Source organism: Quercus lobata, chromosome 1, assembly GCF_001633185.2.
Source record: "Quercus lobata isolate SW786 chromosome 1, ValleyOak3.0 Primary Assembly, whole genome shotgun sequence".
NCBI lineage: Eukaryota > Viridiplantae > Streptophyta > Magnoliopsida > Fagales > Fagaceae > Quercus > Quercus lobata.
In genome coordinates this window covers 28,272,445-28,299,762 of record NC_044904.1, presented here as the reverse complement: position 1 = coordinate 28,299,762, position 27,318 = coordinate 28,272,445, and the positions used below count along the sequence as shown (strand labels likewise).

Genomic DNA, 27,318 nt, shown 5'->3' with positions numbered 1-27,318 from the left:
AAGTGAAGAAGTATTGTATTTTAAAACTCAACAGCTATCTCGATAGATAGCATCTATCGAGGTTTAAAAGGGATCTTCAGCCTAATGCTCAACAACTTCTCAATAAATAACCTATTTATCAAGATTTACGAAAATCAGTTTTTTAGATCTGATTTCACACAAATCCGTATATATTTGTTTAGGCTATCTTTTTTCACAACTCTAAAAATATATAAGGATTATTTTAAGGGCCGTTACAACTAATGCAAGTGGATGCAACATAATGCAAAAGTTTTTTGCAAGCATATTGTGACCGGAGACATATGTCCTAGTTCTTCTTTCTCTTGAAGAAGTTGCTACATTTGTACGCCGTAAGGTTTTGTAACCAAGGAATTTCATGATCTTCATCGTGTTGATGAACTGAAGAACTTTGTAGCCAACATCCTTCTCAAGTTGGTGGTTAGTCACGTACTTGAATCTGTGCATTGATTGGTTAGTCACGTACTGGAAGCCGTGCATTGAAAAGGAGAAATTGCCACTATAGAACAAGTCCAACTGTGTATTAGGGTAAAGGTTCAACTGTAGGTTGGTATAAGATACTGAGATTCTTTTACTTGTAACCGCTTGTTATGATAATAGTGGATTTTCAGGAGTGATGACCTTAAAATCACCCGATGGGATTTTCGTCTTGGAGGTTTTTCCCGTTCATAAACAAATCACCGTATCAACTTTATTTTCCGCTACATATTAACTTAGTTGGTGATTTGTTTGTACTACCACGCGTATTACATATTCATTGAATTAATTAATTAACTTAGCTAATTAATTGGTTAATTCATCACAAAGGGTCAATACATTTTTGGCCTATCAAGTGGTATCAAAGCAGGCACACTTTGATTAGAGTTAATCTTTGCTGTATGATCCATTGACCCCTGTTGTCATGGCTACAACTGGCATGAAAAATTCTTTGTTTCCAAATACATCTTGTTTTTCTAATTTTTGCTTGATTGAGTGTATCAAAAGATGCAAGTCTAAAAATAATTTGAAATCTATCATGATGATTATTGGAAAAGATCTTAGCTTAACAAAGAAGAAACTAGATTGTCTCAAAATGAAAATGTGCAAAGGAGTTCATCTGAGAAGAGTGAAAGTTAAAAGCTTTGTTCATAAATGGCAGATAAGAGAAAACACCATTCCTACTGATTTGTCATCTAAGCATGAGGTGTGCTTCATGATGAAGTCTGCATAGGGGTGTGCATGGGTCGGGTTGAGGGGATTTTTTGACCCAACCCACCATGGTGGGTCAAAAAAAATTCAACCCAACCCAACCCACATGGGTCGGGTTAGGTCGGGTTGAACCCATGGGTTTGACAAATTTTTATTATTATTATTATTAAATTGAGTAAAAAAAAATATAAATATTAATATATTAAAAAAACTTAAAGATTAGTATCAATGTAACTCCATAAAGACTCAACACTAATGACTAAACAATAATAGTAATTTATTAGGATTTGTGTGAACTAATTGGCTTTTATATAGGATAGGAAGAATTGGTTATTTAAAAAAATTTATTAATTATATAATATATTTTTTATATATATTAAATTAGTATTAGTAGGAGGAATTGAGAAAATGTTGCTCTACAGCTGGTTTTTTAAAAAAAATTATTAAATATATAATATATATTTAAATATATATATATAAGTGCCCTACAATTGATTTTTCTTTTAAAAATTTATTAAATATAAAATATATTTTAAATATATATTAAATATGGTGGGTCGGGTTGGGTTTGGTGGGTTTGTAATTTTATGACCCAAACCCAACCCGACCCACTATAAATTTTTTTTTTTATAACCCAACCCAACCCACCAAGCCTAAAAAACCGACCCAACCCGGTGGGTCGGGTTGGGTTGGGTCGGGTTTGGCGGGTCGGTGGGTTTTCTGCACACCCCTAAGTCTGCATTTAAGATTATGGATACATGTTTATGGTACCTTGACAACGACTGCTCAAGACACATGATTAGAGACCGATCTCTCTTTAAGGTTTTCGAGTCTAAGAAAGGTGGTAATGTCACTTTCGATGATGAAAGCAAATCACAGTTTAGAGGAAAGAGAACCATCTCACTACCTAGACTGCTAGACATTGCAAATATGCGATATGTAAAAGGTCTGAGAGTGAACCTGTTGAGCATAAGTCAAATATGTGATTAAGACTTTATGGTGCTATTCTCAAAAGGGAAATGCCTTATGTTTAATGAGTTTAGAAAGAAACTCATAAGTGGTGTTCGCACTTTAGACAACTATTTTGGTTTAGTCCCTGATGCTGATATTGTGTGTAATAGCATTCGTTTGCCAAACGAAGATCTGTGGCACCAAAGGATGGGACATGCTAGTTACAAACATCTTTTAATTGTATCTAAGCATGAATCAGTTTTAGGGATACCAAAGCTCAGTAGTGTGAACAATGTGGTGTGTGAACCATGTTAGCTTGGGAAACAAACGAAAGCTAAACATCCAAGCACTCAGACATTTGCTACATCTAGACCATTAGAGCTACTACATCTGGATCTCATAGATCCAACCATAATCGAGTCTCTTGGGGAAAGAGATACATCATGGTTGTGGTAGATGACTTCACTAGGTACACTTAGGTCATTCTTCTAAAATCCAAGTCAGATGCTCCTAAGCACATTGAAGCCTTATGCACAAGATTGCAAAATGAGAAGATCTTAAAGATTGATCAAATTCAAAGTGGCCACCATAAAGAATTCGAGAACTCTTACATGGAGTCCTTTTGCACTAGATCAAGTATATCTCAAGAATTCTCTTCTCCTATTGCTCCTATTACTCCTCAGTAGAATGGTGTAGTAGAAAGAAAGAATAAGGTTATTCAGGAGATGGCTAAAGCCATATTGCACAACAAGGATGTGGCCAGAAACTTGTGGGAAGAAGCCCTATGAGTTATGGAAGGAAAGGAAGCCAAATGTTAAGTAATTTAGAATTTTTGGAAGTACTTGTTTCATTCTCAAAGATAGAGAGAATGTGGGAAAATTTGACTCCTAAAGTAATGAAGGAATATTTCTGTGATACTCCTCTACAAGCAAGGCTTATCGGGTATACAACAGGAGAACCAAGAAAGTGATGGAAACTTTAAATGTTGTGATCGATGAAGTTTCAGAGAAAAATAGTGAGGAAATCCCCAAAGAAGTTCTTCCTCCCGAGCCCAAGGATGTTCAAGAAACTTTTGAACTCTTCATTACTTGAAAGTTCTCGCATATGATACATCCATGTTCATTACCAAAACCTCTCACCGAATTTAAGAACCTCTTAAGGATTTTTCATTATTATTATTATTAAAACCAAAAACTCTGAAACTCTCACAATTTTCCACGTTAACACAATATTTAAAAAATAAATAATAAATCATTATCATTTTTTTAAATAAATTTATTTTTGTAAACTATCTTTCTAACAAGTCCAATTTAAACTTAAACTCATCATTAACATTTTTTTAAAACAAAATTATTTTTCTTTAGTCCAAACTTAAGAAGGAGTGAAACTCTATCTCTCTAACAAGTCCAACTTAAACTCAAACTCAAACGTTGATAAAATAAAAATAAAAAACTTGAATAAAATTCTATATTAAGATTATCCTAAACGTGGCTTTATTTGGATAAATATAAAAATCATCAACTAAGGATAAAGTTCAACTTCTTTGAATAATAGAAGAATTCTACCACAACTTCTTATACAACAACATAGTAATTAAGATGCTTGGTAGACGTCATTATCATTTTTTTTAAACAAGATTATTTTTGTTTAGTCCAAACTTAAGAAGGAGTGAAACTCTATCTCTCTAACAAGTCCAACTTAATCTCAAACTCAAACATTGATAATTTATCTCTAAATTTACGAGGTCAATCATGAACACTATAAAAGCAGTGCAAACCCCAATATTTTTTTTTTAAAGCCAAGTAGAGGTATGAAATATTCTTCTGTTATTTTCTTCTCCTCTACTTTTTTTTAAAAAATAATTATGGTTTTTCATATATTTTTTAAAAGTAATTGACGTACATGAACCACCAAACTCTCTTTAGCCGTATTTTACAAGATAAAAAAGCTTATAATAATTGAAATTTAAGGTTGCTGCTACTGCATATGTCTTTGCTTCACCTCACGAAATGAAAGTATGTTAATTTCTTAGGCAAAAAGCTTATATACGATATATTAAAGAGGAGGTTATATTAAGAAGAGATATGACTTTCATTATTTCAACGTTGGCTCCTGCTCAACATTTTTTAGTGTGGGCCACACGCTAATAAGGTTCGTTTAGATTTTAGACCCGTTAAAATTTAAAACTTATTGTTTTATGGGTTCATGTACTTTTTTTTCTTTTTATTATATTTCTCTTTTGAATAGTCATATTTTTTTGAATTGTTTCAATAATTTATTCTTTAATTATATATCTTTTTGGCATTTTGGAAGTTTTAACATTTGAATTTGTGTGTGTGTGTGTATATAATTTGTAGGCTCTGAATTTTTTGATTTATTTCAATAGTTATAACCATGGATTATTCTTTTGAATGTAACATATTTTTCTCTTATATATTTCTATTGTTTAGTCATATATATTTTATTTTGTTTTGTTTAGTTATCTGATTCTTTAATATTTTTGATCTTTTAGAAGTTTTAATATTTGAATTTTTGAGGTTTTTTTTTTGCAATTAAATTTTTTGTAAACTATTGCACATTCAAGCAATGACTTATTCATTAAATTATAACACAAATTTAAGTTATACAAAAGCAAATCATGTAATGGTGTAATTTCTTAATCAATTTAAAATTTTATAAAATTATTTTAGTCTACCTCACAAATAGGTAGGTTCCCGTACATAGCACAGAGTTAACAACTAATTATTATTATTATTTTACCTTAGTAACACACTGAGCTCTATGATTTCAAGCTTGATCACTTGATTATAGCAACATGATTGTGTATATCTCTTCAGTTTAGGGTTCACAAAAAAAAAAAAAAAAAAAAAAAAAAAAAAAAAAAAAACTCTCCACATCTTTCAATTTTCAAAGCAAGGATGGAGCCAGAACTTGAAGTTAGGAAAGTCAGTTTTGCTGTTAGTTGCATGCGGTAGCTCTAGTTTCCGGTTTAGTTGCTTAACAGTTAATGAGTTTTTTTTTATTATTATTATTTTTTTTTTTTTTATGTGTGCATCCAAGTATGGAAAAAATTATTTTATTGAAAAAATTTTTAAGGGTCAGGTTGTTTGTTTTAGGTAAAATTGGTTAATTGAGTTTAATTGTTTTTAGCTTTACTATTGATAATTTTTGTTGTTGAATAATTTTTTTGGGCTTGTTTATTTTTACTTTAGATTTTAGATCTGGTCTTTAAAATGAGGAAAATGCTAGAATTACAAACTTTTTTTACAAACTATTAATGTGGTGAGTGATTATTAGTAAGTAAAAATACGATGTAAGTGATAGACCCAGATGCAAACCAATAAAAGTTTACTCCTACAACAGTTTGTAAAAATGTTATAGAAAATTTTGTGGTTAGAGTAATACTCCTAAAAGAATCAATAATAATATTAAGGGGTAAAGTATGATTTTATAGAAAAAAATTTCTAAAATTGGTGACTATGCATATATTAATTAAAAAAAAAAAAATAGGGGGGGGCCATTGCCCCTCCCAAGTCCAAGTCTCCCTCTGTCCCTGTTTCAAAGTCTCTAAATATGTGCCTTTTATATGTGACTTGAGTGAGCTCCAATCAAAAGGTAGTTAAAAGTGTGATTCCAATCAATCAAATAATAGTCGAAGAGCAGCCAAAATCAATACAATTTGCCTTCTCTAGAGCTGCTTTTGTACAAATAGTCTTCAAACTATATATATCATTATAGGCACATCTGCCTATTACAATGACATAAAATTTACCGACTAAAACCTAACAAAAATGTTGCTTAGACTTGAACAGTCTTGTGCTTGGAGGAAGACTCTCTCAAAGAAGTCTCATCTTGAAGAAGGTGACTCTCTCAAAGGGCCACAACTATCCTTATTATCCACTCTAATTACTCAACCATCAAATCCTTCATCTTTCTACCATCAAGAACCCTTCTAAACCTTACGTGCCTGAATTCTCAGCCCCTAAACACTAAATGCAAACCACTCAACAATCAAGTATGTTCCTTACAGTATCGATCTGACCACCAGCCGTCAACACAACAACAATATCCCTTATTTGAATTGGTTTTTTGCAAGCAACAAGTCAATCGTATTGATTCATCATCTTAATTTAGTAACTTAGAATGTCTCTGAATTCCTTGTTCAAGAATTTTGTGGCTTTCCAATTATTTGGTCTACTATCACATGCATTGTTGAACCAACTGTAAGCTTTTAACTGACAAAATATATTGGTCTTAAACAAGAGAGAGAGAGAGATCTGGCTTAAATTAAGACATTCCTTCAACCATCCATGACCTCAGTTGGCAACAAATAATAAAATCATAGAAAGAAGATAAACGAAATAATGCATGGTTTTATGAGCAGAAAGGCAACGCACTAGCCAGTTATATTTCAAATTAAGTTATAATTATTATTATTAAAAAATTAATTAATTAATTAAATAAAATATAAAAAAAGCAGAAAGGAAAAGTATGATCGAGTCAACAAATCACAAAAGCAAGCGAATCTGACCCCACAAATCCTCATTTGCACTCTCAGATTTGCACATCAAAGTCCTACATCCTCATCTTCCCCAGACGAATAGTCTGCGGAGAGGAGACCAAGAGCATAATGGTAATAAGAGAGGACAATTCTACAGGGAAATGTTACCTTAAAAAAGCATAATTCTTTTCATCAAACTATTTGGTTAGCCTGTTTTCTTATTAAATTATTGAAGAAACATAGTGGATTATGCCAGAAGAACCCAAGTACTGAATCAGATAAGATTTGCTTAATGAATTAAAAAAATGATAAAATTTGCAATTTATACTTCCAAGTGGGTGAGATTCACTCTTGAATTGTGAAGTAGAACAAAATTTAAATATTGTTCCTTAAGTTTTATATCTTAAGTTTCTCAATAAAATTGAATCATTAAAATATATTGACTAATGTATAAAAAATAATAAAATTTTCTTAGTACACTTAATTTGAGTATTATGTTATTGGTTCATGGAAACAAAAATAGTACTTTCACTGTGCCAAATTGTTTGTCTTGTATTCTATTTTGGAATGTTCCAAAATTTTATCCTTTTTTTAAAATTAAAAGCCTATAGTTTACTAATTTTCCTATTATGCCTCTATTTTATTTTTGAGAGCATTTAAAAAGGAAAAAAAAAAAAAAAAATCTTAACACCCATTGTACGTAGTAGCTAGAAGTAATTCTTTAGATTTCATTTGGAGGTTAAGATAGAATTTGAAAAAAAGACAATAGTATTAGTATTGTATTAGGAGTTTGTTTTTTAGGTTTGATTTGATTTTATTTATTGAAAAGAATATCCAACACTAATTGTGAATCACATTATAGTTTGTAAATAAAAAATAATTAAAAAAAAAATCCAAAAGAGGTTTATACCAACTGGTAACTTTGTACTTCAAAAATCTGATAACTACATTTTTTTTTTTTAATAATTTAAACAATAGAAATTTTTTATAACTTTATTTAAGTGTAATTATTTTAAAATGACAAGCCTATAAATAATATTCTCTTATAAATTTAGAATTTCTAAACCAGACAAAAAATGCGACGGAACGAGTATTAGATTTAATTGAGAATCCAAAATAAAAAACTAGACCCAAGTTTAGTTTTGCGGAGAGACAACATGAAAGTAAAATAATTCGTGAAAATTGAGGAATAAAAGAGCACAAAGAACAAGAACTCAACGATGCCGAAGCTTGAATTATTTGCTAGCATAGTGTGCTATTGCCAGCCAGCAATAAGGAAGGATCATCAGAGAGAATGAATCCTTCTCTTTCAGACAAACTTTTTTATTTAATCTTTTCCTTCTTCTAATATTTCTAAATACTCCTAAAAAGAAAAACACATTCTCTAAAGACCTTAGAGTATAGAACCTGTATGTCTGTCCTACTCTATCTATTGGAGATTCTCCGTATTGTAATTGACTTATTGACCCAACATGAGTCTTTGGTTTTGCTCTTTATTCTTCTGTCTTGAACATTCCTCTCTTTTATCTTTTACTTGGGCAAAAACTGCCAAAAACACCATTATCAGCAACAGAATAGAAGTGATGAACAAGTCACATGTGAGTGAGTGGAGGGGTTAACACTCAATACGTCCATTCTTGAGGTAGACACATCTCATGATGACCCATGGCTGGCACCGCCCTGGACTGGCGCTTCTGCTTTATATTCAAGCCATTTCTCCCACTCACAGCTTCTGCAAGTAAACCAACAAGATTCACCATGTTATTCATTAGAGAGAGAGAGATTTTTTTTTTTTTTAATAATCAGATTTATTCTATCATGAATGAAAAAAGAATGAAAAAACATAGTAAAATGTTAACCGATAAGGGCATTGGTTTAAGAACTATTTTTAAAAATATTTTATATGAAAATAATAAAGCAAATAATTTTTTTGATATTTTTTTATATTTTCTATGAAAATTGTATTAAATCTTTTCTAATATAGTTTATTAATAATTGCTCTAAGAACACTCCTTAAAATGACCGTTTCTTAAATGACGTTAGTTAGAATTTTTTAATAAAATCCAAACTCATTATTATAAGTTTTTTAATAAATTCAAATTCGAAGTTGCGTGTTCTCCAATATACTTAAGGCATAGGAAACTCGACTCACCAAGTAAACTTAAAATTAAATTAATTAATATAAGGGTTCGGTTAATGGTTGCTTGTAGGATATTTTTTAATGATTATTTTAAGAAATGTTTGATACAAATTTTATGAAAAATATAAAAAATTATAAAAAAAAATTAATTACTTTTTTTTATAATTAATTTTTAAAAGTAGTTTTTGAACCAATACCCTTGAGAAATCCTACTAACAATATTATATTTTTTTTAAATAATTAAATTCAACTTTGATTATTGGAATCTATATACTAAGGAAAAAAAAAAGTCATGTTAACAGTATAATTAAGATAATTGTTAATAAATTATTTTAAAAAAAATTTAATATCATTTTTATAAAAAATATAAAATATTATCAAAATAATAATTTTTTTCCTTTAGTAAAAATTTCTTAAAATGAATTATTGATAAATGTGCTCCGGTATTCGTTAACTTTCCAGAAGAAAAACAAAAACAGCCTATCGAGAAGAGAAAAGTATTTGGAATCTATTAGGTACCATGTTGACGAGAGAAACCAGCAGCACTGCCTCGAGACCGCGCACCCATGTGGTCAAAGTGGACTTGTAGGGCCTGCACCACTCTTGCGGGTATAAAAACAGCGGGGCATCCTGACCAATACACATAAATCCAAACACTGTCTATCAGTTTTTATTAATTTATTTACTACTAGGATTTCGTCACAGATGACAGCAATTAAGGAAATTCATTCTCTAATTCTAACCTCAAAATTCAATTAGTAATAATAAGTAACCCAAATTAGGGGTCTTGTCTTTTTCTCACATTTCCCTCAATCATAATTCAAGTACTACTAGGCATCTCAAAGAGGGTCCCCCACCTTTTTTTTAAAATTTTTTAGGATGAAAAGGTAAACAAAATTGGCCAAACAAATGGACTAGAGGGGAGGATTCCAGTTCACACTCCTTAAAATATTTGAAATTTTGGTCACTGCTTACTATCAAACATTGTTATATTTTGGAGATTAAAAAGGAATCTCAACCATTCTAGATTAGAATTTAGAATCACAGCCAAACAACAAAAACAAAACTGGAATTGTCAAATATGGAATATAGTTAATATTCCACTCAATCCCAACCACTCTTAACAACTAGAACTTTTGGAGGTAAAGCGAATTTAGGACTAAAAACCAAAACCAAAAACTAAAGGCTAGCCAAATGACAAAACATTAAACATACCTGGTTTCTTGCGTGTTTCCGAAGAGTACCAGATTCCACGGGGCAAGAAAACACCAGTTCCACTCCCACATGATGGTACTTTTCTTGAATCGGACCCACCCATGCAAAACGCCCCCATACCCGACCCGACTTGCCGGTGGTGACTCTGAGCCTGATTACTCCATGGGTTTGCCTGAGCCTGAGCCTGACCTCTTCCTCCATTACCAAACCCATTACAAAATCCAGCTTTCTTCTGAAACTGTTGGGGCTGTTCTTTTTGCTCTGAAGCTTTACCTTGTTGCTTCATAACACGCTCTTGTTGCAGCCTATAGAACTACATATAAGAAACAATACCAAACAAAAGAAATTACATTAATTCTTGGTAAAACAAGTACCCAAAAAGAAAGGAATAATAGCTAAAAAGTTTAAGATTTATTATTATTATTATTACTTCAATAGCACGAATTCGATAGTCAGTGAGAGGTTGAGCCTGTGCTTGGTTCGAGCTAAACCCAACATTTGGCTTCAATGGTGTGCTCCGAACCCCTTGAACATGTTGGTGTTTTTTAGGCTTTTCGTAATCATCAAGGTACATCTTCTCCAACTTGCCAACGACGTCGTAACTGCTATCCCAAAAAGGGTCTTTTTCAAACTCTGGTGTGGGTGGTGGAGATGGTTCCTGAGAAGTACCATCTGAGCTTCCTTGATTCGAACCCAGTGGTGACCAGAACGTTGATTCTCGCGAGCTAGTCAAACCCCATGTCTAAAACACCACAATAAACCACAAACTGATCAGTGCTTGCTAGGCCTTATTAGAAACAAGAAGAAAAACAAAAGACAAAATCTTTAACCAAAAATGAAATACCTTTTCGAAATTTTCAAAGCTTTGGTGGGAGTTTTTGTGTTTGTTCTTGTCATCGTCGCGAAGCATGTACTGGGCCATCTGGCGAGTTAACTCAGCAATGTAATCATCGTCCTTGTCACTGTCTGTCTCGGCCGAACCGAGTTCCGACTCACCAGGGGAACTGAAAGCCGATTCAGTAGTAGCGTGAGAAGGAGGTTCCCAGGGCTTATTATAATAGCAACTCGAGTCTTTGCGAAGGTTGAAAGGTTTGAGAGACTCAGGAACTAGAAGAATATCTTCCTCATCACTGAGTAACTGAGAGGGAAGCAGTAACTTCGAGCTGAATAGGTCAACAGCCATCACTACAGGCCTAGCTGATAAGAAAAACTCAGGTAGCGTTTGGAATTTGCTTGGGATTGTGGTTGCAGTTGGAAGTAAATATATATAGGAGTAAGAAGTAGTACTAGGTCAGAGTGTGAGAGTGACTAAAGAGAGCCGAGAAACACTGTGATAGGCCTATCAGAAGGCACTGTTCAATAGTTTATAGTACTATATATTTAGTAGGGGTTTCGGTTAAGCGCAGGGCTATATATAAGCAATAAAAACCAGCAAGTGTAGGAGGTTGAGAAGGGACACACACACAGTGAGAGAGAGAGAGAGAGAGCCCTATAAAGATGGAAAAGACACAAATGACTATAGGATTGCCGTATTAAGGTAGGGTAGGTTGGCTTGGGGTGGGGTTGGGTCCCACACTCACCGAGTCTCTGAAAGGTTGGGTCTGTACTTCCTCAGAGTTCGGCTTTAGTAGTTGGACCGTACATTCAGCCAGCTGTACAATTCACCTGCCATTTATTTATTTTTTTTCTTTTAAAATATTTTTTTTGATAAATTAGCTTTTAAAATGTTGTATTTAAAAATACAGTTTCACATTTAATTCTAAAAAAAAAATAAAAGTTTCAAAGTTAAATAATGTTATTTTAAAAAAAAAATAAACAATGTAATAGATTATTCTCTAAAATTTTGTTAGTTTTAAGTTAAGTTGCGGTCAAGAATCTTGTTACTCAATATGCATTTTTTTTAAATATACCTTTAATAGAAACATTTAATATTCAAATTATTCCTTTTAAATTATTTAAATATCGACAAAATGTTTTTTGAATGTTGAACTTTTAAAATCTTATTAATTTAAAAAATCCAATCCAAAATCTTATCAATTAAAATAATCAAATCCAAAAATCAAACTTTGAAAAAAAAAATTCAAGATTTAATTTAGAACAAACAAAATTTTAAGATTTTAATAAATTATGTATTTAAATTAATTTATTTTCATAAATTTATTTTGTTTATTGTTTAAAAATATAATTATACTTTAAAAACCATATATTCCCTTTTAGAATAAAAATAAGCAAAACCAATCGGATCTAAATGTTACAATTTTAAATTTAAATATTTAGTTTGAAACTTTTGAAAATATAAGTTTTAATTTAAAAATATCATTAAAAATATAATTTTTTTTCTCAAAAAAAAAAAAAAAAAACACCACAGTTTATGTATAAGGTCCTGAGTCATTATACAAATGACCTCAAATGGGCACACTTGATCTTAGCCATTAGGCCTAAAAGAGGTATACTACAAACGGCCAGTCGGCCGCACACCCACAAAAAAAAAAATAATAATAATAAATAAATAGAGCAGCAAGGTCTTACTTTTTGTCAAAGTAGTTGGTACATTATAGGGTGCAACATGGTTTTCGGGTATATCCTAAAGTTCCAATCAAACCAAATAATGGACTGAGCGAGAGTTTGAATAACTTAAAACTCAATTTATTTTCCCTATTAAATTATTTATAACTTTTTTTATTTTTTAGGTAAAATAATTTAATGAAAACGAGTCATCATCCTAAACAGACCAATCAAATAATTTGGATTTGATTTCCAAGTTAGAGTATGGTTTACTTATTCAATCAAACTAACTAAAAACGCTTAAGTGCATAACGAAATTCGTTAGTTTAAGTTGTCAATGAAATGTTCTCTTAGCCAATTTTGGCAAATTTCTCAGTTTTTAATAACAATTAGTATGTAATTCTATGCATATCTACGGGTACAATGAAAAACAATTATAATTATACGGTTCAAATACAATTTTTTTTAAAAAGAAATTGAAATTATACATAGTATTAGTTTACATATTTTAAAAAATTTAGATTTCTAAAATATGTAATGATTTGTCATTGTGTGTGTGTGATTTAGAATTTAATTAAATTTAGGCTGTTCGATTTTTGCATCTAATAATTCACTTACAAGAAATATTAAAAATTATATTGATACGTAACGCAAAATTGGACTCTAATTTAAATTCAATTTAGAATCTAATTAGATTTAAACTCTTTGATTTTTACAATCAATAATTCATTTGGCACAAAAATAAAAAATTAAATGAGATACATGGCGCATATTTGGACTCCAATTAAAATTCAAATTATATTTAGGATATTGTTACGTAAAAATAAGTTTTGAAAAACTCAAAATTTGATAACATTGTGTTGAAACGGGATATTCAAATGTATTTTTAAGAAACTGAAAGTAAAAAGAGACCCATAGAACCAAATAAAATTGACTGGGACCAAAACATTGGGGTCTATGGCATACATAAGGACAGTCCTATTCATTTTCATAACCTATCTCACCTTGTGTGAATGAGATTCAGTCCCAAGTCCAACTCCGAAGTATCTCATTTGATAACGATAAAGTTTTACCAATCATACTAATTTTAAGATTTTTTTATAGCATTAACTGTTTGATTGACTTAATTATCCAATTTGCTCCTTAGTCCCTTGAGACAACGAAAAGATATATTACAAATAAAACAGCCAAAAACAAAAGAGGGGCACTTGAAAAATATCTTTCTTAATAACTAATTAATTAGATACTCTCAGAGTATGGTAACATAGTATTTACTCACTCATATTTATAATGAATCTCACTAATTAAATTTGAGGTAGAATCCACCATAAATATGAGAGGACAGAGGAGAGAGCACTACATTACAATACTTTGTGTTTACCTTCTTCTTCTTTTTTTGAGAAGATACTTCGGATTTACCTAATAATTTTCCCTTGTTCACTTTTCATGCATTATGGTTACAAGCATGAGTAATTGTTAGGTACATTCCAAGAAAAGTAACATAATACTCTCTCCTTTTACATTCATGATAAATCTTATTAATTAAATTCATGATGATAACAAAAATTTTATTAATCAAGTTAAACTACTTTGTAACTCATGTGATGCATGAGAATTTTTAATATAATTAGGGATAGAAAAAAAAAAATGCCATGCTCTACCTAATCCATCCTATGCTACTCCGCCTCCAGTGGATTTTCCCCACCCCATAAAGGTGATGGGGTGGGGATGGGTTTTGCACAACCTATCCCGAATGTATATGCTAAAAATTTTACTCGATATATATTTAAATTATTCATATATATTTAATCTTCTCTACACATATGCTAGTTATAATTTTTTTATAAAAAAAATACACTATTGCCATCTCTAAAATACTCGTCTCTCACTCTCTCTTAGTACCCTTGGGCTCACCATTTCCCGTATGTTTTATCTTCATCTCATCAATATTGGAACTATCTCATTAGGATTAGTTAAACATCTCCAACTCGCCAAACTCTTACCTCTCACGGGTATTCCCTACCTCGAAGAAAGATAGCATAGGGACGAAACATATATGAGTTGATCCCATCAACCTCGTTGTTATTCATGAACATAATGTGATTTCTTTTCTCTTTCATTTTAATTGTCTAAATATGAAATATGATATCTATGGTAGTTATTAATAGTAATTTATTATGATTATGTTTGTTAGTGGAACTATATATTCTAAAATTAGGCATTTATTATAATTTTGTTTGTATATATAACTATATATTTTAGAATTTAAAGAAAATATGACATGCCAAGATTCAATTGAATGGTTTAAATGTAAAATAGTATTTAAATTTAATTATATATATATATATTAAAATAATGAAGTATAAAATTGTGAGACCTCAAAAATTTAAGTCACGCAAAATTATAAGGTAAACTAAAAGTTAAACTGCTTTGATTTTATATATACTATAAATGATACCCATAATTTTTATCGATGTTTCAATAATTAGGGAAGAAGGTATTTAAAGTTTCGATGTGTCTGTTGAAAATACCAAAAAATATTAATTAAGCTATAAGACATTGAGATATAAATGATATCTTTAGTCAGATTTTATTCCTTTTCTTTTTTGGATGACATACTAAGATTTGTTTATTACATGAGCCATATGATTGAGACGTTGACACTTTAGGGGAGAAGAGATATCTATCTTTGTTTTGTTCACCTGCCATGACTATGAGCATTGCAAGCTTTTCATTAATGTAAAACCGGCGGTAGTGGACTGCTAGCTACCAAGGTTTTTCTTACATTTTATTAGCCATTCATAGTCAACAAAGTCTGCAGATTTAATTTTGGAATCGGTGAGGACTGAATGAGTGACCCAATGAGTGAAACAAAAACATCTTAATATTTGAAATTTGATCGCAAAAAAAACTTTGGGGCCAAACTTAATTAAAAAATATGGAGTAGATAATGACAAAAACTGTGTAATTTGCCACTGTCATAGGAGTGGAGTGAGGGTTTAAATTATGGGACCTAGAAGATGATTGAGTGTATATTGGTGATGTTTGATTGCAAAACCGAAAATGAAAGCAAATAATGTCAAATGAGAGTATGTGTGTCCCTTCATTGGGTCTTCCATTCTTAAAGAATCTAATCACATTTTAAAATTTACTTTGTCTAATCAACCATGCAAAGTACATTTTATTTTTAGTTCTACTTGCATGGATAATCAAGTTTTGAGTAAATCTTTATACCTTTTACCAATAGTTTAATGGTGAATTATATTTTATAATCCAAAAAGATTTATTTAAATTTTAAACCTAAATATGTCTAATGAACCTTGCAAAAAGTCGATGCATGTATTTAATATAACTTGTTCTACCCTCTGTTAAAAGTTACCATGGTTTTTTAGTGAAGTTGTGGCGTGTCTTTGTGTTAGAACCCTGTAGGGGGACAATTTGGTGACCCAGTCCTTGTTGTTCAAATCTTGGTCCAAAAAGTCCAATACAATGAATTCTTGTAGAGTATGGACTAAAAAACTCGGTTTCAGTAAGTTTAAACGGTTTGTTGCATGGGTTAAGGGAATACACAAACAAGAACAAATGCCACTGTGTCGAAAGGTCCCCAGGAATGATAGGGCTAAAAACTTGATTAATGGATACAAATCAGTGCAATAGGATTCCTCTTAATGCTTCCATATTCTCCTCTTTTCTCTTATCCCCTTCTCTTGGGGGACTTCTACATATTATATAGGCCCTTTCCAATCATCTGGGTTTTACACTTGTTGATCATCCAGACCCCCACTTGAGTACCTGTCCTATCAGATACCTCTCTCAATTCTTTGTGAGTTGCGGTAGCCAAGGTAGCACTGTTCTGAGGTCTTCTCCACATTAATGCGGCCAGGAGAGTAGTTATAATGCATTTAATGTGATGGTGGCAGTCTTTGCTGAGATATTTCAGGTTTCCTTCCTTAATTTTTACGTATTCAGAAGATGGGCTGTAGTGGCTTGGATGTACCTTTACTCCGGATTTTCAGTATCCGAGGAGAAATTACTCCTCAGACATGTTTTCTTTGCCCCAGTGGGTTTAAATAAGGTTTGCTTGAGTCACACTGGCTCCTCGGACGGGCTGCATCCTCAGACGGGCCTAGGGCCCAGCCTGTTATTTTGGGCCAGTCCCCACAAACCCATTTTCATTTCCCTTATGTTTGTGTTTGTTTCTTAAAAAAAAATCTTTTTTAGATATTTTATTATTATTATTATTATTATTATGGTACCTAGAGTCATATTCTCTCTCTCACATTTTTATTCACATAACCTTAAACTATCTCCAATTATAAACCCCTCTATAGCACCTCTATCTCTTTCTATATCAAGTGAACCTTTAATTTGCTTCAGTCAATTATCTCATAATCTCTCCAAGTACTGTTTCATTATTGCTTTCAGTTCTTTTGAGGTTTAACTTTAAACTCTCCCCTTGCTGCTCCTAACATATAACAAATCCATGATCTTTTTATTTTTATTTTTGGTGTGGGTAGATTAATTTAAGTTAATTTTTCCAATATAACGAATTCGTATAAATTTATTGCGAGAGTAACTTTTTTGATTTGTGACAATTGATAGTATAAAAGCAAACAAAAATATCAACTCCAAAATAAATTATCTACATAGATGAAAAATATCTCCATAAATACTCTTTCATACTAATGAAAACCTACTTTCCATCAATATTAATTATATTTAAAAAGTAAATTCAAATTCAAAAATTTCGGTCGTTCTTTTCAATGTATATATAAAATATTAAAAAGTCATATAATGTGATTGTCTATTTTTCTTTTACATGGAATACAAATATCATTGACAGAATTATTTTTTTTCCTAGACTTTAAAGAGTTTGTATATCATCCCCAAAATTTTGAAAGCGTTTCAGTTTATGTCTTTTTGTCCATACCATTAATTTTTATCCTATCAATTCATTTTTAAAGAAAAGGACACAATTGAGTGGATTGGCACCAATCATATATATATATATATATATATGTATATGTATGTATGTATGTTAGGGTTTAAAGATGTGGCATGTGAAAATTGGGTTGTATTAATAAAGTTGTGTTAAGGTTAGTTTTGGGGAAAAAAAACTGCTCAAATATGACAAAGTTTCAACTTGTTCAAAGATAAAGAATTGATGATCTTTTACCCATATCATTTGAACCCTAATGAATTTCTAAGTCAAACTTGATTCATTGGAAAGTAAAGCAGTAAACATTTGAAGCTTCCAAACGGAAAAAAAGTTGATCCAATTTAGATTTGAAATGAGAGAGATATAACTATTTGAAGATCTCACAATTATGCTAAATCTTAAAAAACTTGCTTGAGCGATAAGCAATTTAGATCGAGAAAAAATGCAGCGACTTGAAATCCAAATTCTATTAGAAAAGGAGTTCATCCTTATTTTTAATCTTACTTTGTGCATCTACATAAAAGCACCTTATGCACAACTTTTAGAAGCAGGAATCATTTCTTCGTAAGCCTAAATGACGAAAAATCATCATTGTGCCTACAAAAAAAACAAGAAAAACTTGTTGGATAAAACATATTTAATAACTCGCCAATAGAGTAACAAATGGAGAAATAGGGTTGTAACTCGTGTAAAGAGGGTGCGCAGAAGGAAACATGCTAAATCAGAGAATAATGATAGTTCAAATCTTGGATAATGCCTGAAATTGAGACACGTGTCATTAAAATACAAGGAAAAATTTCCACGTGAAGAGAAGAAACTATTGATAATTGTCAGCAATTGTTGGTAAACACCGTAGATCGACCTCAAGTATAAACAGAGGACCTGTTTCTCATATTGAACACACACCTCTCCCATTATACACTACTCAACAAAGATGTCTCTCCGCATATTTGTATTTCCTTTTAGTTTGTAGGATCCTTATATTAAGTTCATGCTAGTAAGTTGATTACTGTAATTGTTGCTTTTCATGATTATGAAGTTCTATTAGATTCATAGCAAGTTCTTAGTTGTAGATGTTTAAAGTCTTCCAATTTATTTCAATTTGATTGGAATCATTTAACTTTCATGCAAACTTGTAGTCCTATTAATCCTTTAAATTGTAGCCTTTTAACACTTCAATGATCATTTTTACTCAAATACCTCATCAATAATTGACACAGCATAGTTAACTAGTTAAGTAGTCTTAGCGTCGATACTTAAGGTCATCAATACACTTGCAATCACACCGATATGTGAAAATTAAAATCATCTCAAACAAAGCCATTGTACGTCCCTCTAGGGCCTCTACACCATGAGCTCTAAACTGTTCTTGAAACCACACAACTTTTTCTAGCAAGTTCACTACATGCAACAAATCAATAAGGAAGTTCTTTGAATTGGCAGAGGTCTTCATTTATGTGGACAAGGAGTTCATGGATCAAATTTTTTTAGGGAGATTCCAAAATATCTGGGACTTGGCAGCTTAAAAGGCAAGCATGACATTTGCTGAGGTTATAATAGAGTATCTAGTTGTACAAGCGTTTTGTAAGTAGGTCGTTGTAAGTGCTTTTCCAATATTGAATTTTTACACGACTGTTTGTGTCTTCAGAGTGTGGGTTTTTCTTTGAAGAGATTCTTCATTACTTTTTTCACTTCGTAACCAAATTTGTGCATTTACTTTTATTGCTTTTGTTTTTATTATTGTCTTAGATTTGATATTTGATAGATGTGGTTAATGTTGTAAAGAAGAACGGAATTCAAAATACCAAAATTGATTGTGAAATTATTATGGGCTTAAGAAATAATGAGAATGAAGAGAATTTGAAAAATAGATAGCCACAACCACAGCCACACCTATGAAGCACGGGTGCGTTTCGGGACTCGGGTGCGGGTGCAGGACTCGGCAATTTTTGAAAAAGTAGAGTGCGGGTGCGGCGGGACTCAGCGATTAAAAACTTATTAAAAATATTTTTATTTATATTTTCTATATATTTTTACTATTAAAATATTCTTAAAAAACACATTAATATACTTGATTCACAAAACAAAGAAAGAAGAAGGCAAGAAACACATTTGAGGTCAAAATTTCGGCTGCTACGGCGAGTTTCAAGGCCGATTTCGGCCTATTTTTGCCGCATCGATCGCTGACAAATACGGCCCGATTATGGCCGAATCAGCTCGGTTCAGTGCGAATCGAAGCTGATTCGGCGCGAATCGAGCCGCGTCGGCGCGAATTTGGAAAAAAAAAAATAACACTTTGACGCGGCACCAATGCGCAGTCAACCGCGTCGGACTCGGGTGCGGCACCCTCCAGCCGCGTCCGTGCTTTCTAGAGCCACACACAAAAAAGAACACAGGATGTCTACATGGTTTAGCCTTTACCTACACCCCTGAGCAATGATGAAGAAAACTTTTCACTAACAAATTGGGATAATACAAAGATAATATAGAGACACTCTCACATAACCCTAAACTCCAATACACCCAAAATATTTCTCCCTCACAAATACAAATACAAGGGACTACAACTAATACAAAAAGAAATTTTGCTCTACTCCACATTACACTCAAAGAGATTTCTCTTTAACTAAAACCAACAAACCAAAGCCAACCACAAATTGCGGCACAAAGGGCCCTCTCACAAACTAATTGCGGTACAAACACAAACTCAAAATCTCTCTCTCTGTAAGAAGACCATTGAACCAAAGCCACCAAACCTTTTGTAGTTTTGTCTATTTAGAAGACAAAAATAACAATTTCCATTTGGACAATGAATTCATTTTTTGGTAGATAAAGAATGCTTTTCTTGGTGGATAAGGAATATATTTCCTTATTGAGCAAGGAAAAAAATTTTACTTTCATATCAAGAAAAACGAAACCAAATCAAAGTAGGAATTTGAAGAATATTTAACCGTTACTATACCTTTTTGTGTATAAAATTTCTAATTAATTAACTTGTTGATTTAATTTATTTATTTTGCTACATATCACTTGGGATCAATTTAAGATTTTTTAAATTGAATTAAAGCAATTTATAACACGTGGGGATTTAAATTGAAATTTTAGATATAAACTATACGTTGGCCTTTCATGTTTGGGATTGTTTTCACTTCTATCCTTTATATTTCAAAATGTTTATTTTGGCGTTTTATATTTGATTTCATTTTTATATTAGCTATTTATGTTTTAAAATTTTCATTTTCACGTTGAAAATTTTAAAACATAAAAAATTAAATAGAAAACTGAATAAAAAATAAATTGTCAAAATGAAAACAATTTCAAATTCTAAAGATCAAAAGTCTACTTTAGTCAATTTTTGAATAGAGTGACACCCCACCTTTGTTTAACCTCCACCAATTCAAAACGCTCTCTTGTTCTGGAATGTGATAGTATATATTCAGGTTTATCATATGTCTTCGACATATAATGATCGAAGAGGACCCTGCGTTACTTTCTAAGTACCAGATTTTTTTTTTTACTTAGTAATCATGAGTATTATTGCAAAAAGACAAAGAGGGACCTGTCTCCATCTCCAAAATCCTCTACAAGCAGCTCGCTTGGGATGTCTGAGATGGGTATAGTTCAGACCTTGTTACAAAATAAGGCCTAGCTATTTCATTCAGCAATCTGTTTACGTGTTTAGCATGCCAAGAGTAGCAATTAGACAAAAGAGTTTTGGTATCTATACTACATTTGCTTCGATACATAACTGATTCATATTATTAGAATATTATTAGAGTATAAACCCAATAGACTTAGGCTCATAGTTGTAGGTTATTTGTTCATCATATTTGTCTACCGATATATACAAGGCTGACCCTTGTACTTTATTACTAGTGGCGGCGCCATATTGACTTGAGGGGGTTCAATTGAACCACTGACTTGGGTCAAAAAAAAAAAAAAATTTATATATAATAATTTTATAATTTTTTTTGGTTATAACAACCCTAAAATAAAAATTTGAACCCTCCTAAAAGAAACCCAATAACAAACCAATTGAACACCAATCTCTATCTTGACATTTTTAAACAAAAAGAAAAAATCTAAAAACAAACCAATTTGATTTAAAATTTAGGGGGAAAAAAAAAACACGTAGCAAGTCCAACAACAAATCTCAGAAAAAGATAATTAAGTAAACAGTAAAGTGTAAAGAGTTAGGTTCAAGTTACACCTGGTATAACTCTAAGCAATGTTACACCACCCAATAACTTGTTATTGAATTAATTTTTTGAAAATTTAACCGTTGAATTACAAGTTCTATATGTTCTTAACATGCATGCCAATTTTTATATCAATCAGATATTATTTACCATTTAATCCATAAATTCATCTTTTATGCATTATTTTAAACTACAAAAATTTGAATTTTAACAATTGGTTGATGACATGACCATTAATCTTTGATTACCTTGAAATTTTGTAAACATGGAGAATATATGAAGATAATGTAATTTAACGGTGGATTTATCAATATTCACATCCAATTAAAAAATATTAAGTGGTGTAACTTCGCTTAAAGTTACACCAGGTGTAACTTGAACCTAACTCAAGTGTAAACACTAAAAAACAATTAGTGTGAGGTAGTGGAAGTGAGGTGTGGGATAGTGGGGAGTGAAGACAATTTTTTTTTTTTTTTTAAATGATTGCATTGTTGTTTTGAACTTTTAATAGAGCAATGGAAAAGACACAACAAAATTATTCCTAATGAATTATAAAGACCAATAAGTTTTCAAAGTTAAGTTAAATTGTTAAATAAAAGAATTGAAAAGAGTAAAGATAAAAACTAATAAATAATAAGCTAAAGTACGTATTCTAAGCAACAATAATTAAAGTTCACTTAACAAAAATTTTTTGGCCTTAGAAGTTCTCAGACGCCTCAAGCTGCAGGGGGTTTCTCTCTGTGGTAGGGCTCTGTAGCAGTGTTGTTTCCTTTCTCTTTGAGAAAGAAGAGTTGGTTTCCCTATAGTGACACGGTCACTAGGAGGGCTTGGGGTTGTTTTTTCGTGGGGTGGGGAAACAGAACAGTGGGCTGGTAAACAGAGTGGTGGTGAGATGGAGGAATTAACGAGTAAATGTGATAACTTGTCCTTATCGGTTAGGGAAGGGAAATCTGTTATTTTGTCTAATAAACACCAAGAGTCTAAGTTTGTTCTAGCAGCAAAATTCTATACTAGACGAGCATTGAATATCGAGGCGGTGGCTCGCACTTTCCGGCCTCTATGGAGAACGAGGGATCGTTTTCATATTTCAAATGCAGGAAACAATATCTTGCTTTTCGATTTTGATATGGAAGTTGACGCGGAAAAAGTTCTTCTCGGTGAACCGTGGTCCTACGATAGACATCTGGTGAGTGTTCAACGTTTTGATGGTAGGAAGGCCATTAAAGATATAGACTTTAGTTTCTGTGCTTTTTGGATTCAAATACATGATATACCTTATAAGTATATGACAAAGGAGACGGCAAAGGAAATAGGTGATACTATCGGTCCTGTTATCAAGCAAAGTGAGGATTCTGAATGGAAGGGGTGGACTTTTCTATGCATCAGGGTCAAAGTGGATACGACTCGCCCCTTATGTCGGGGGAGGAAAGTGACGTTCGAAGAAGGCCAGACACAGTGGGTCTCTTTTCAGTATGAAAGACTCCCCAATGTGTGTTACTGGTGCGGTAGGCTCTTGCATGATGATAAAGAATGCGAAGTATGGATAAAGAGCAAAGGGACTCTATCAGTTGATCAACAACAATTTGGTAACTGGATTAGAGCAAACCCGTTTGGCCCAAACAAGAGTAGGAGCTTAGAAGTCAAAGGCTTTGAGTCCAGGCAGACCAGTTCACAGGAGGCGAGAATGGGAAATAAGAACGGAGAAGTGAAACAAAGGAATCAAACCAGTGAAGCTGGGGATTCAAGCGGTGGAGAAGTAGAGCGAATGGAGATAGCGACGGAGGAGGAGGAAATTTTCACTGAACCCAACTTGGCAGCCGGTTTCCGAGGAAAGTCAGAAAATAGAAATAAAGTAATAGTTTTCGAGGCGACTGGTACGGAGAGTGAAAAGGCAGCTTCACCAACGCAGCCCTTGTCAAATCCCAGGAAACCCGATAGTATGCAGCAGACAAAAGATAACTTTTTGAGACTAGGCTCACAGGAAGACCCAACGGTTATAAGGGAAAGTCTAGAAAGCAATCAAAAAGTTCAGAGTTCCCAAGAAGAGAACAGGCAAAACAGGGGGTTAGTCTCGTTGGGAAGTGGTTCGGAGCAGGCTACTATGGACTTACAAAAAAAGGGCGCGAAAGAGGGAAAAGGCTGTACAATAAAATCTAGGGATGGGAATGGGCCTGGCCCATCGAGCAAAGGAAACCTAAACAAAACTAGTTCTGAAACGCAGGGGATAACAGACCTTGGGCCCGGTCCAGTAGGTGAAATTAAGAGAGGCCAGTGGACAAGATTAAAAAATAGGCCCAATCCGGAAATGAGAGAAGAGTTTATGCATGGGACTGAAGCTCTGAAACGTAAAGCAGGGGAATTAGAAGGCAGTGAGGAGTTTTCTGCAGAAAAGATGAAAAAACAGAGGAAGGAGGGGGAAACAAAAAAGCAAGGTGAGGTGTTTGCTATGCTTCTTAGATCGGCGGAGGTTGTTGAGCAACCTCGCCGGAGCCAATGAGTATTCTATGTTGGAACTGTCGGGGGCTTGGGAACCGGCAGACAGTTCAAGAGCTCGGAGACTTAATTCGGGCACAAGATCCCTCAGTGATGTTTTTAGCCGAAACATGGCTGGATGAATTTAGGCTAATTAGTTTACGTGACTCATTTCGTTTTGGTCATCATCATGGGGTCTCTAGATCAACCCGTGGTGGTGGTTTGGTGTTGTTTTGGAAAAAAGACTTGGATTTACAGGTAATGTCTTCCTCCCATAATCACATTGATGCTTTGGTTAATAGAGGAAATGAAAATGGTTGGCGTTTTACGGGTTTTTACGGAGCACCTGAAACTCAGCTTCGGTGGAAATCTTGGGATTTATTAAGAGATTTAAATAATCGCTTTTCGATTCCGTGGTTGTGCGGTGGTGATTTTAACGAACTTTTGAAAACTCATGAGAAGTTAGGAGGACGGCTACGACCGTATGGGCAGATGCAAAAATTTCGAGAAGTTCTTGATGAATGTGGTCTGTTCGATCTTGGTTTTGAAGGAAACAAATTCACTTGGTTCAAAAAATTCCCGGATGGTGGTGTTGTGTGGGAAAGGCTGGATAGAGCAGTGAGTTCGGTGGCATGGTATGATTTATTTCCTGCTTCAAAGGTTATTACATTGGTTTGTGCTTCCTCCGACCATAGTCCAATTTTGATCCTTCCTGAGGGGATCACGTCAAAGCCCCAATGCCCCTGGAGGTTTGAACAAATGTGGCTTGAGGAGCAGGGCTGCCACGATTCTGTTAAAAGAGCTTGGAAAAATATCTCCTTTGAGCCGCCCATGCCCAAAGTTATTCAGAATGTGGAATCCTGTAAAGCTCAGTTGAAAGTATGGAGTAAGAAGGGTTTTTGCAACATTGCCAATACTTTAAGGGAGAAAAAAAAGACTTTGATGGAAGCTGAAGAAGTGGCGGTGAATGGAGGAAGTATATAGTTTTTTCTTCAATTAAAAGGGGAGGTTGCCGAGCTTCTTAGATTGGAGGAAAAAATGTGGCAACAGCGAAGCCATGTTCACTGGATGGTTTCGGGTGACAAAAATACAAGTTATTTTCATAACCGTGCTTCTCAGCGATTTCGACGAAATAACATTTCTGTTCTTAAAGATCTTGAGGGCAGATTGTTTTCGGGTAATCAAGAGGTTTCGGGGATGATTGTAGAGTATTATAAAAACCTATTTACTTCCTCCAATCCGCAAGAGCTTGAGGAAGTGATTCTTTACACAAAAGGGGTGGTTTCCGAGGATATGAACAGCAGCCTAACCAGAAACTTCTCAAAGGAAGAGGTAGAGATAGCTTTAAAGCAAATGGCCCCTTTGAAAGCGCCGGGTCCTGATGGAATGCCTCCGATTTTCTTCCAACATTATTGGGAGAGCATTGGGGATGATGTAGTCAAAGCGGTGATCTCTTGTCTAAACTCTTCCTCAATTGAATCAGGTCTGAATCACACCTTCATTACTCTTATTCCTAAAGTGAAATGTCCTGAATTTGTTTCTGAATTTCGTCCCATTGCTCTATGTAATATTTTGTATAAATTGGTGTCAAAAGTGTTGGCTAACAGGCTGAAGAAAGTATTACCCCACATTATCTCTGAATCTCAGAGTGCATTCCAATCGAATAAAGCTATTTCCGATAATATCTTGGTAGCCTTTGAGACTTTACACCATATGAAAAGAAAAAAATTGGGAAAAACGGGTTATATGGCCTTAAAGTTGGATATGAGCAAAGCGTATGATCGCTTAGAGTGGGCTTTCCTCCAAAGGATCATGGAGAGGATGGGATTTAATTCAACTTGGATAGGATGGATTATGGAGTGTGTAAAATCTGTGACTTATTCGATTTTGGTCAATGGCGAACCTCAAGGCCATATCATCCCGACTCGTGGCATACGCCAAGGGGACCCTCTTTCCCCTTACCTTTTTCTATTATGCTCTGAAGGCCTTAACGGGCTAATTGAACAAGCGGTGGATAGGAAATGCATTAAGGGAGTGTCTCTTTGTAGAAATGGGCCAAAGATCTCCCATCTCCTTTTCGCTGACGATAGTTTATTATTTTGCCGTGCTAGCGTGGGGGATGTGGAAAAAATTCAAGAGATTTTGGGCAAATATGAACGGGCCTCGGGTCAAAAAATAAATCCGGATAAGACGACTCTTTTCTTTAGTAGTAATACCTCTTTTGCTACTAAGGAAGAAGTTAAAAATCTGCTTGGAGTGCCTGAAATTAAGGAATACGAAAGGTATCTTGGGCTGCCGGCAGTGGTGGGAAGAAGAAAGAAGGCGAGCTTGAATTATATTAAAGATAGAGTTTGGGGTAAGCTTCAAGGATGAAAGGAAAAAATTTTGTCTCAAGCGGGCAAAGAAGTCCTTTTGAAAGCGGTAGTTCAAGCCATCCCTATGTTTGCCATGAGTTGTTTTCGGTTGCCTTTGGGGCTTTGTCAAGATATTGAGAAGCTCATTAGGAAATTTTGGTGGGGGCAAAGGGGAGATAGAAGAAAAATCCATTGGGCAAAATGGGAGTTGTTGTGCCAGCAAAAGAGCGAAGGGGGTCTTGGCTTTAAAGATCTTTGCAAATTCAATAAAGCAATGTTGGCGAAACAGCTATGGAGGCTGCTGCATGATAGGGAATCTCTATTTTATAGAGTTTTCAAGGCAAAATATTTCCCAAATAGTTCTATTTTTGAGGCAAAATCTTCTTCCGGCTCCTTCGCTTGGAAGAGCATCCTTTGGTCCAGAGATTTAATTGAAAAGGGGTCCTCTTGGAGAGTGGGCAACGATGATTTTGTCCGAATTTATAAGGATGTGTGGCTGCCAAGTCCAAATGGTAGAATTAACTCCCCTGCCGTTCACCTTGCTCCGGAGTCTACTGTGAAGTCCTTGATTGATCCAGTCACAGGTTGGTGGAATGTTAATCTTATTGATTTATGTTTTCATCCACCTGATGCAAAACTCATTAAGTCTCTGCCTCTGAGTTTCACTCCCCAACCTGACATTTTGGTTTGGAAGTCTGAAAAATCTGGAGCTTACTCAGTTAAATCCGGTTACAAGTCTCTATGCGAATTTCAATATAGGGACACAAACCGTCCTCTTGTTTCTGACGTTCAGAGGGGTTTTTGGAAGTGTTTATGGAAGTTGAAGGTTCCAGGGA

General features: G+C 33.5%; 3 protein-coding genes across 3 annotated transcripts; 2 read left to right on the top strand and 1 right to left on the bottom strand.

Annotated features, from left to right (window-relative positions):
• Positions 1-7,816: 7,816 nt before the first annotated feature.
• On the bottom strand, positions 7,817-11,493 carry LOC115985721. Its single transcript, XM_031108636.1, has 5 exons — positions 10,858-11,493; positions 10,444-10,755; positions 10,014-10,326; positions 9,318-9,428; positions 7,817-8,390 (listed from the first exon to the last, which is right to left on the bottom strand). The coding sequence occupies exons 1-5, from the start codon at positions 11,194-11,196 to the stop codon at positions 8,281-8,283; spliced, it is 1,185 nt and encodes a 394-aa protein (XP_030964496.1). The 5' UTR covers positions 11,197-11,493; the 3' UTR covers positions 7,817-8,280.
• An 11,055-nt stretch (positions 11,494-22,548) lies between these two features.
• LOC115951967 lies at positions 22,549-24,153 on the top strand. Its single transcript, XM_031069078.1, has one exon. It carries the CDS (start codon positions 22,549-22,551, stop codon positions 24,151-24,153), a length of 1,605 nt encoding a protein of 534 aa, XP_030924938.1.
• On the top strand, positions 24,150-25,112 carry LOC115951959. Its single transcript, XM_031069072.1, has one exon. It carries the CDS (start codon positions 24,150-24,152, stop codon positions 25,110-25,112), a length of 963 nt encoding a protein of 320 aa, XP_030924932.1.
• The last annotated feature ends 2,206 nt before the right edge of the window (positions 25,113-27,318 follow it).